We start from the raw sequence: 11,373 nt of genomic DNA on the forward strand, positions 1-11,373 counted from the left end.
GTGGTCTAAGCTAGCCCAGGTGCTTTTGCCTGAAAGAGGTTAGGAAGTGTTTATGTAAACTGCACGGATGTCTGTGCTCTGAGACTGCAGCATCTAGCAGGATGAGCCGCATGAGTTCCTTCTGCCAACACAACTGGCTTCAGAGAAGGGTATCTGCAGCATCACGCTTTTATAATCTGTGCAGCAAGCTTCATCACCATCAGTTATTGATTTTCAGGGTTTAGTTACAGCTGAAAAAGTTTAAAACAGCTTCTCATTATGATGAGTGGTTTAAAAATGAATATTTAGATTTTTATTATTTACAAACAAGAGCATTTACATTTTTAGGGTACTACTTTATTTGCATTAGCATTACTTTGCTAAGAGATCTTTCCAATTCAAATCATGATGCTGATACCGTTGGTTCCTCTCCACATTAAGTACTCCTTCTCATTAACTCAGAATCTTTACTGAATACATTTAAATGTGGAAAGAAAAAATGGAATTCTATTTTAAATGAAGTGAGAATTCTCACTTACTTCTGTGGACCAAGATTTGAATGCAGAATTAATCAGATAGTCACAAATGTGAAAAAGTTTGTAGAAAGAATGCAGAAATGTCTTACAGCTCTATCTTCCAAAAAGTTTTTCCTTGGGTTGGGAAACCCTTTTTTATTTAATATTTATAGGCAGCAAACTACATAACTAAGTTATAAAAAATGTACTCATAGCATTATAAACAATATTCTAAACTTCAGTTACTTAGGTAACAAATCTTATGTGCCACAGTTTAAGAAAAAGAAGTGGTCTAACATCCACAGACCTTTACGTTTATACCAAATATATGCACTTAAGTACTAAAATGAGCTTTGATCCATTTCTATTTGGTATTTGGTCAAAACTCTTTTCCCTTGCCTCACTGTTCATTCCCTGGACAGCTACTGGGGCAAAGACATTGAGCATTGTTTGCAGTAAGGGAATATGAGACAGCAAAGCAGCTTGTGGTTCTACAACATTGATCTTGGTATTTCTGGTAGAAGCCACATTTTTAATAATACTAATGGGAATTGTACACAAATTCATGTGAATTTTCACCAAACAGAACATAAAATCTTATGTTCCGTTGCAGTGGAAACCAAGAATAAAACCAAGAGGTAAAGAATTCACAGGTGCATCCTTAACCTGTAGTCCGCAGAAAAGGATTCCTACATTCACTTTTACATGTGTGATTAATGCCAACTAATGGGAATCAATAATACACAAGTCAGTACTGTGATAAGAAAATATGTTGGGTGTTTTTAATTACATCTTTTGAATGCCTTTGTATTTTTATTAACGGTTAATGTTAAGAAAGCTAATGCACCTACTTGAAATTCTACCAAGTCATAGTAGTTGGATGTAGCTCAACAGTAATTCATCTTACACTATATCTGTTTGCCTTTCTAGTAATTTCAAAGTCATGAAACTAGTTACCACACTGGTTTTTAAGAAATTCAGATCCTGAGGAGGGTCTTGGCATCTCTAAAAAGAAAAATGTAATCCCTACTTTCCTGCAAATACACAGGGCTTACTGGGAGAGAAGTATGGCAACATCCGAATACCAGGGGAAGTTGAGTCAGCCGAATTTGAAATGATCCTGGACGCTGCCGTAGAGGCTAAGCTAGAGACAAGGATTTTAGAGGAGTGGTACTGCAGGGATGAGAACGCAGTGCCACCAGCGTATTACCTCAGGCCAAAATCTGAAATGCTGAAGAGCTACCAGAATACGGTAAGTCACATTCACCTACAAAAAATTTCCTATCAGTTGAAAAACAGCCTTTCAAGAGTCCTGAAGTGCCTAATGCTGTCCCTGGGCAGATCCCATACTATTAACTTCCTAACCATATTCTAACAGAAGTTTTTTGAACACCATTAATTATCATTTTTAAAACATGCATTTGTCGTTAACTGGTGACAATAAAGACTTATGTATCACCCAGGGCTCAGTTCTGCCTTCGTACACATCCTATATATCCAAGGACAGATTTCAGCGTACAGAAGAGAGGTCCTTAACAGAGCAAACATTCGTTTTGAGCACGTACTGCAGTGTAGAAGAGAATGAAATTAAATTGTTATACTGCATTCACCCATCATGTAGCAGAATGTAGTATTTGTTGCATGAAAAAACGTTGTAAACATGAAAAACGTTGACACAGAAGTGTTTAATGAGCTGAATGCAGTATAATGTGACTAATTCTGACTTATTTACTGCAAGGGAGGAAGCAAGTTTTGTAACTTTATGTGTTGTTTTGCTAATGCGCACAATGTCCTTTGAATAAAGCTTGGCTTTTTTTATTGTTAAAACTTTGTACCTTTCCTCAAGCTACTGACACAACAGGAGTAGTCAAAAGGATATTCATAACTTAAAGCTAACAGTTACATCTTATAAACTCACTGGAAATAATAAAAGACATACCGCTCTGAACACGTCGAGAAAGAGTTGCTAAGGAACGTAGCCCTCAAGGCCACCCTTTTTCTTATTGCACCTTCCCACCACCAGGAAAACTGGAGACCCCTTAAACACGTCACTTGCAGTAGGTCATGCAGCGGTGACTACCAGCTGCCTTAAGGAAAACTTATATTTTTCAAATATAAGGTGCTTATTTACCACTACCAGGAACCTCATTTTCAGTTTTGAAATCCAAGTTTTAATTATTATTATTATTACTTCTCTTTAATAGGAGAAATAAGACCGCTTCTTTATTATCATTATTTCAGGCTTGGTTCTCCGGTTCTCAAAACCCTTCTTCTATTAAGGTTTTCTCAGTCTTATTCATGAGGAATATTGCATCAGCTGCCTACAGGAGGAATTGAGAAAATATTCGAAGTAGATAGTCTTTATAATTCGATAAAAGAATATATTATGATTATCTGCAGTATAAAAAAGTTGAACTTATTTATTTTTAGTGTGTGTGTTTCTCTGTTACTGTGATATTTATGACCTTAAATATTAGACTTTTACTTTTTGAAGTGGTAGATGTATTACAGCTGCTGTTTAACTATGGATATTTTTAAAAGATGGAATCTTCTTCAAACTCTATGAATGAGAACAAATGGCAAGATATATCAGAAGAGATTAAGAAGATTTTTAAGACTGCTGTGAAATTGCTGTATGAGAAAGGAAAAATGAAACACAGCCAAGCAAAGAGATATCTTTCCTCTGGTAAAGTTCAGACTTACTATTTCTGTATGTTCATTTATTATCTTTTCTATCAACCTTTCCACAAACATGAAAATATATTTCTGTTGGCATTTCTCACCTAACTGAAGAGGAAAACGTGCTTGTTGCTCTTGCTTGAGACAAGCAACTTTTCTGTGCTTTTTCTTCTTTTCACAGAAAACAGATGCAATCATTTAAGAGTCTGCATGTTGGGGGGTGGGGTCTTGAACTGTTTATAAAGAAAAGGTAACAGAGACTCTGTGTTCTCTTTTCATCCTCAGCTATTGAAGATGAACTTGATTTTGCCTTGGGTAAACAAACACCAGCTTTCCTAAAGAAGTGTGTTTGCTACATTCGGAAAATTGCCAACATCGAGCGTTTTGTTAAAATTCCAGAGATGGGAAAATACATGGACGTGGTACATACAGCTGGGAAGTTTCTACGAGATCCTGAAGCCCATGAGAAGCTGATCAAGCTCAGGGATGAATTCATTCCCACCATTGTCGCATCCTCCAATCTGAGAGTGTACACATCCGTCACTCACTGTGACATGAAACTGGGCTACTCCCAAGAAGTGGAGAATCATTACATTGAAGGACTCGGTAAACAATTCTATGAAGACATGATCGATATTATCCAGGCAACAGTGCAGCAGAATTTTGACACAGAGACAGACTTGTTGTATGATGAAGTTCTTCAGCATTCATCACTATGTAAAACATATTCCACTTTTTATGAATACAGATGTGAGGCATTGCATATAGTTCACAAATACGTTCTACCTAGCAAAATAGGACACATTAACCCTCTTATCATATACGGAGGACCATGCACAGGGAAAACTCTTCTATTAGCCGAAGTGGCAAAGAAGGTAAATAAATACCTTGCATAGTTTGGTGATGCCAAGAGCATTTGTGCATGAAGGCTAGATTTTCATTCTTCCTCTTGACAATATATCAGTCTTTAATACATAAAATAAAGATTATAAAACTGACATACTGCTTATTGTTGTATACATGTTGAGAAAAAGACTTTTCCTTTGACTAGCAACATGTATCCATAATGCCCAACTGAAACAAAAGCTTATAGAGCTTTCAAAAAACTAGTAGGGATCAACATATTTTTGAGTTATCAACCTGTATTTCAGAGTGATCTTTTTCCCTTTTGTTCCACAGAGGTCCTATAAATCTGGAACCGTCTAAACATCATATGCTGTTTTTAGTCTTATTCACAAATACAGCATGTCTTTCCAAGTCGTGCTATCTTGTTTTATGTTCTCATCAGAAATTACTCCAGAATTAGACTGATACGCTTGCTACAAATACACTTGCCAGAAATCTATCTGCAATAACCAGCAAAAATACCTGTGTTTAGCTGACATATGCTGCTTCAGCCACTGAGCTGAGTACTACAGGGACGTGAGGGAAACACTGCAACGCAGTACCAGATGCAGGGAAAAAAGAAAAAAAAAAAACAGGCTGGCGTCTCTAAGCCTAATTCTCTAGCTAGAAGTCACAACTTCGAGTTCCCTGCAATGTGCTTAGAGAATTTGGCACAGTAGGCTGGGAAACAGCCATTATCAGCCAGAAGGAAGTATAGAAAGGAACAATAATGTTTAAAATCCTATCCCAAATGTGACTTCCTGGATTCACATCAGTTGCCTACATGAAATTGGGATTTACAATTTAAAATCTCATTTCAGATCCCAGTACATAAGTTAACCTTGAGGCTCTGGTTATGTTTTTCTTTTAAAATATTCTGTAATATTTTAAGTGAGGGGAAAAGACTTAGCATGTGAGAGAACTGAGTGAGTTAGCCTGCACGGACTGAGAGGATTTAGAGCCACATTCCTCGCTTAGAGTATGCTAACAAAAAAAAAAAAAAAACAAAGCAAGAAATACATTTTACCCATTATGGCAGTGTTAGAGCCACAAGCGCACCAAGAGAAAGCATACTTCAGTGGTCCAGGAATTAACATAACCAGCTAGGAATGGGCAATCCTATATTCCCATCCCTGTCCACCAAAATCATCAGGGCATGTATTTATAACTCTGTTGTGAATGAATATTAAGCAAGCTTCGGTGCCAAGCAGGTCTGCCTGGCCAAGGATGATCGCTCAGTGTCTAAGGAAGGTTGTTAATAAGAGCATCTGCCTACTGACTTTCAGAAGTGAGACACAGATTTTGCAAAGAGTACCCTGGGATTTACAGACTAAATTCTGCTCAGGTCCTCATAGATGTAAGATCCTCTTTGTGGATCTGTGTCTTAGTGTTTTGGGATACAGCCTGGGCTAAACAAAGATGACGTATGATATAAATTTCACCCAGTGCACATAAATCAAAGCAACCTCAAACTGCTAGTGAGAGCACTTCCACTCAACCAGTAACGTTTAAAAAAAAATTATATATATATAGGCAGTTACTATTTATAAACTCTGTTACTGTGCTTCATTTAGATACTAACTAAATCGTGCTCTACATTCTAGGCCTATTCCTGGCTGCAGGAAGAGATGGGACCTGATTCTGACCCTGTGGTAGTTATAAGATTTTTGGGATCCACCGAAACAAGTACCGATCTGAAGAACATACTTCAAAGCGTTTGTGAGCAATTAGCAGTCAACTACCGTTGCCTCGTACAAAGTTACCCAAAAAAGATTCACGACCTGCGGGACTTGTTCATAAATCTTTTGAATGAGTCTTCATTCCACAGGCCACTGGTGATAATTTTCGATGCCCTAGAACAGCTAACAGATAGCGATGATGGTAGGAAGCTTTGGTGGCTTCCCATTCACCTCCCCCGCTCAGTACGGATAATTTTGTCAACACTGCCAAACAAGCATGGGATCCTGCAAAAACTGAGGTGCCTTATTCATGAAGAAGACAACTACATTGAACTGACTGCAAGGGACAGAAAGATGTGTAGCCAAGTGCTGAAACATCAGCTGCTGCGAGTTAAACGAAAAGTAACATCAGGGCAACAGATCTACGTCAATGAAGCATTCTCCAAGTGCACACTGCCTATGTTTGTGAACTTAACCTTCAGGGAGGTCAGGAACTGGAGATCTCACAAAGATGTGGATGAGTCCTCCCTCTGTGTCACTGTACATGAAAGCATAGAACAGTTGTTTTGGTCGCTGGAAAACAAGTGTGGATCGCGACTACTGTCAAGAGCACTTGGCTACATCACTATGTCCAAATCTGGCCTGAGTGAAATGGAACTGGAAGATATTTTAGCCCTTGACAACAGCGTTATGTATGAACTCAGTGAGAGTGTCCGAGAAAGTAACCCATTGAGAATTCCCTACATATACATTGCAAGGCTTAAGGAGGGTTTACAGGGATACTTAATAGAGCGACAAGTGAAAAATGTAACACTGCTGCTTTGGGCAAATAGGCACCTGCAACTAATTGCCCAGAAACTGTACCTGAACAATGAAGAAGATTTGCAAGAAATGCACACAGTCATGGCAGAGTATTTCCTTGGTGTTTGGTCAGGTGGGCGAAGAAAACCTTTTTACAGCAACGACCAGTATCTGAATGGCTGTCCCAACCATGACAGCAGAGGCCTGAATGAAGACGAAAAGCACTGCATGGATCAGATTGCTTTTGACAGGCAGGCACCTGATCAGCCGTGGGTTTTTCAGTGTAATCCCTTAGAGCCCGATATCTTTTTTATCAATCACAGAAAAATGACGGAGCTTATTCATCACTTGACGAGATGTGGAAGAACAGATGATCTTCTGTACGGAGTCATTATGAACTTCAGCTGGCTGTACACCATGATTAGGATAGGGCAGTTTGATAAAGCGCTTTCCGACATAGAACTGGCTTACACCTGCTCGCAAGAAAAGGAGCTGAAGTTTCTGGCCAGTACCCTCCGCAGCATAAAGTTCAAAGTAGTAAAATACCCAGGGTCACTCTCCGCTGAGTTGCAGCAGAGGCTTCTGCCAGTAGTAAGCTCATTGCCTAAACTCAGACACCTCCTCTTAGAATGCGACAAGGACGGGCCCAAGTACTGCTCTATCGTCCCTTTGCATTCATCCATGGACGTGACTTACAGCCCCGAGCGCCTGCCGCTGTCATCCAGCTGCATGCACGTCACGGAAATCCTGCCCACTTTTAATCCCAGCACAATCATCGCTGCTTTGGAAAACGGCTCCATCAGCACCTGGGACGTAGAGACCCGCCAGCTCCTGAGGCAGATTACAACCGCTCCATCTGTTATCTTAGGGATGAAACTTACTAGTGACGAAAAGTATCTTGTAGTGGCTACAACAAAAAACACCCTTTTGATATACGATAACATAAATTCCTGTCTTTTGTCTGAAATGGAAATTAAGGGGTCAAAACATTGTGGAATAGGGGGGGGCTCCAGTTTTATAAATGGATTTACATTATCGGTCAACCATGCACTCGCGTGGCTGGAGGCCAGCAAAGATGTCACCGTCATAGACCTGCTTTACGGCTGGCCTCTCTATCACTTCCACTGCTGGTACGAAGTGACCTGCGTGCAGTGCTCTCCGGACGGAGTTTATGCCTTCTGCGGGCAATATTTGAACACCACAACCATTTTTCACTTAGGCAGCGGTGAGAAGCTGGCCACCGTGACCTCCGAATTTTCTGGTGGATTTGTGAAATTCCTTCTCATTCTGGACACAGCCCAAGAAATGGTGATGGTGGACAACGAGGGTAGCCTCTCCGTTTGGAATACAGAGGAGATCGCAAATCCCCAGCTTACGGATGACTTTGACTGCAGGAGAGAAGACAGCGAGGTTGTCAGCATAGAGCTTTCCGAAGACCAAAGTGCAATTTTAATTTGTAAGGCTCTCAGCATTGAGCTTCTTGACACTCGTGTGTGGAAGGTGGCCGAAAAGTTTAGAGCTAAACACAATGAGCGCTTTATATCTGCCGTGTTGTCCAAAAATGGCAACTGTATAATTGCTTCAATGGAAAATACCTCAGCCATTTTTGTTTGGAGAAGAGATACAGGACAGTGCATGGCAAGCTTACAGGAAATCTCAGGAACTATAGTCAGGCTAATTAAATCAAATCATCATAACATGCTGCTATCCTTATCCACCAGTGGTGTCCTTTCTATCTGGGATATAGACATCATAACTGCTATGTCCAACATTGACAAATCCGGCAAACCTATCCAAAGACTGGTGCTGCCGGCCAGAGGGGAATTAATATACACATTGGATGGATCAGATTCTGTCCACAAGTGGAACTTCAGCACTGGATTTATTGAAGCTGTGTTCAAGCACGAAGGAATTGTTGAAAACTGTGTGCTGACCTCTTCTGGAGACATAATGGTTACATCGGATGATAAATGCAGCCAGTATGTATGGCACACTGTTAGCGGCGAAAACATCTTTCGCATCAATGGACAAAAAATCTCAGAGCTAATGATCACTCATAATGACCAATTTGTAGTCTCCCTCTGTGAGCAAAATGCATCCAGAGTTTGGCGACTGGCCACGGGACATCGGGTTTGCAATATTTTAGTTGCCTTACAGAACGCATTTATAACAACTGCAAATACTTTTGTAGTCGGAATGGCGAAGAATAAAGTGTTGGCAGTGAGCCTCTGGACAGGCAGTATAACCAAGAAGTTTTGCTGCGATGATGGTGCAAGCATTGTGGACATCAAACTGATACCGGATTGCCCAGATATTATAGTATTTATAACATCTACTGAAACAGTGAACATCTGGAGCCTAACAGAGGAAGTCATCTGCAGGCGTGTACAACTGCCTAACAATTTCTTAAAAAATTTGGAAGATTTTGAAATGTCCCCAAACGGCAAGCTAGGAATTATAACCCGTGGTGATGAGAACATCAATGTGCTTGATCTACACAGCGGAAAACTTCGTGTGGTTCACGCTCCCGGTATCATCTGGAGGCAAAGGCTGTCTCGTGATGGCCGCTATCTCGTGTACATCTGTTTTCGCGGTGAGGAAGATGATGACAACGGTGCGATCTCCAGTTTAATTGTAATGAGGCTAGCGGATGGCAAAAACATCGGTGCCTGCTCTCTTTATAAAACTCCCACTTTCCTTGCACTCTCACAGAGACATTTAAATATTATTATCGGATTTGATGACGGAAGTATAGGCACTTACACGGTAGTGGATCGAGTCGACGCTGCACTGAAAATTAAAATTGCTACTTCAAACAGCCGTCAGATTTTCAACAACACGACACAAGTGATTAGGCCAAAATGTCACAATTATAGCTTCAAAGTGACTGCAGACTGCATTTGGAGGGAATCAACTGAAGTATTTGCAAGGGATAGCCCCATTACAGTTACAGAGCCGGAGGTGAGTGAAGCAACACCAACCAAAAAACACAACTATTGCTACGAAAAAGTGTGCTCAGCCATAGACTGCAGAGGACACAGTTTTGCTGCTGACAACTGAGTATCCGTCTGGACTAGTTTACCTGAGTAATAGTATACATGCATAGATTTGTCTTCTGAATTCAAGTAAAAATCAGTGCATTTCTTGGAAGACAGACAGAAACAGCAGAGGGCAGACCAGCCGTCTTTTCCTTGACAAATATTCTTAGATTTATGTACACACACAACACAAAAAAAAAAAAAAAAAAAAGCAAACGTGAAGCAAATATATCAGCAATCGGCTGCAGGGTTTTTTTTAAATTTCGGAATACAAGGTTCAGTCCTTTCACCAGGGCCAAAAATTTCTAGCAATACTATCAAAATTGTTATGCTACTACAGAAGTTAGGTGACCTTACGTGGAATTGACAAACTGTTGCAACTAGAGCTAACGCTCTACCTGACCGGTGAGAAAGGCAGACCACTGTTTTATAAACCAAGTCGCCTAGAGGTGGTCAGGGCTGGGTCTATAGCTAACAGCCAACTTTATACCCACTTGCAAAAATGCGTTTTTCTTGCTTGATGGTGCAATGACAAGATGTCACCTGCCAACCTGGAACACTTGATACATTCCATCATCATTTAAAATATACCTACCCTTTCTTTTTTTTTTTTTAATTGGGATTAATCATTGAGTTGAAAGGAGTAGGCATCAGTCAGCTGCAAACATGTCAACATGTGAGGTGATAAATACTTCACCTCAGTGAAAGGACTGAAAGATTAGTTTTTTTAATTGCATGCAGGGATTTCAGGTTTCTGTATTGTGATGAAAATGATTAAAAAAATAACTAGGTCATAAAAGGAATATATGGTTTGGGTTTTTGTTTTTTGGTTTGGGGATTTTTTTTTGTCTTCGCAGTGTTTATTAGTACAGGTCGTAAAGAAAACTTTTTCAAAGAGAAAGGGCATTGCAGATAAACAGTTAAACGTATGAATTTCTTTATGTTAAAAGGTGGCTATCCGTTTTCTTGTAAGAAAGTCCAAAATATCTCCTATGTCCCCAAAGTAATCTTAATAGAAAGCTTTTAGACATGCCATGTTTTATTCTTGATGACATTTGCCTTACTATCATTTCTGTTCTTTCCCATGATAAATGCAGATCAGATGACCAAACACTCTGGGACTGCTTGTATATGTGCTAAAATTCTCCACTAAATGCAAAGGCTGTCCAAAGGTTCTTTATTGTTCCAATTTGTAATGGGTTTTTCTTACTTACTACCTTCACTTTCTGCTTTAGAACTGTTCTGAGCCTTTTGTACAGTTTTATCAGTTTGAAGGCAGAAATTGTGAAATAATCACATGAAATAATGACAAATGCTTAAAAAAAAAAAATCCATTTTGCCCAAGTAAAAGAAATGCTGGACAACATCTGAAAGGATAATTTTTTTCTCTCCTTACGTACCTTAAAGATGGCATATCTGTGGAAAATTTTTCAAATGAGGTAAACAAACCAATTTTATTTTTAAAATGAGAACTCCATGCCACAAATTTCCAAGAAATGAATGCTAAGCTAGAACTTAATGTAGTGTGTGAATGTTCTATGTACAAGCCAATATAGTATATTAAGTGACTTGAATGATTTTTCCTAACTTGTTTGCAACTAATAGATCATACTGAATGTTTTTATGTAAACTTTGTAATGTTGGGAAAACCTACCCAATCAGAGATTTATATTTTCATAAATGTCAAATTTAGTTAAATTTTGTTACAGAGTTGTTAAATTAGAAATCTATTGCAGTCTTCAAACAATATACAGTCTTGTGTATGCATTGTTTGTACTAATAAACTAAGGAAACAGA

General features: G+C 39.3%; 1 protein-coding gene across 2 annotated transcripts in view; it reads left to right on the forward strand.

Moving 5' to 3' along the window:
• NWD2 (NACHT and WD repeat domain containing 2) overlaps positions 1 to 11,373 on the forward strand; it is a 59,894-nt gene extending 48,521 nt beyond the window's left edge. For both annotated transcript variants that reach the window (XM_066995752.1, XM_048072925.2), the window contains 4 exons: positions 1,543 to 1,746; positions 3,036 to 3,180; positions 3,459 to 4,048; positions 5,663 to 11,373. In XM_066995752.1, coding sequence (XP_066851853.1) covers positions 1,543 to 1,746; positions 3,036 to 3,180; positions 3,459 to 4,048; positions 5,663 to 9,598 — 4,875 coding nt within the window. In that variant the 3' untranslated portion in view covers positions 9,599 to 11,373. The remainder of the gene's footprint in view (positions 1 to 1,542; positions 1,747 to 3,035; positions 3,181 to 3,458; positions 4,049 to 5,662) is intronic.

This window comes from Anser cygnoides, chromosome 4 (genome assembly GCF_040182565.1).
Source record: "Anser cygnoides isolate HZ-2024a breed goose chromosome 4, Taihu_goose_T2T_genome, whole genome shotgun sequence".
Lineage (NCBI taxonomy): Eukaryota > Metazoa > Chordata > Aves > Anseriformes > Anatidae > Anser > Anser cygnoides.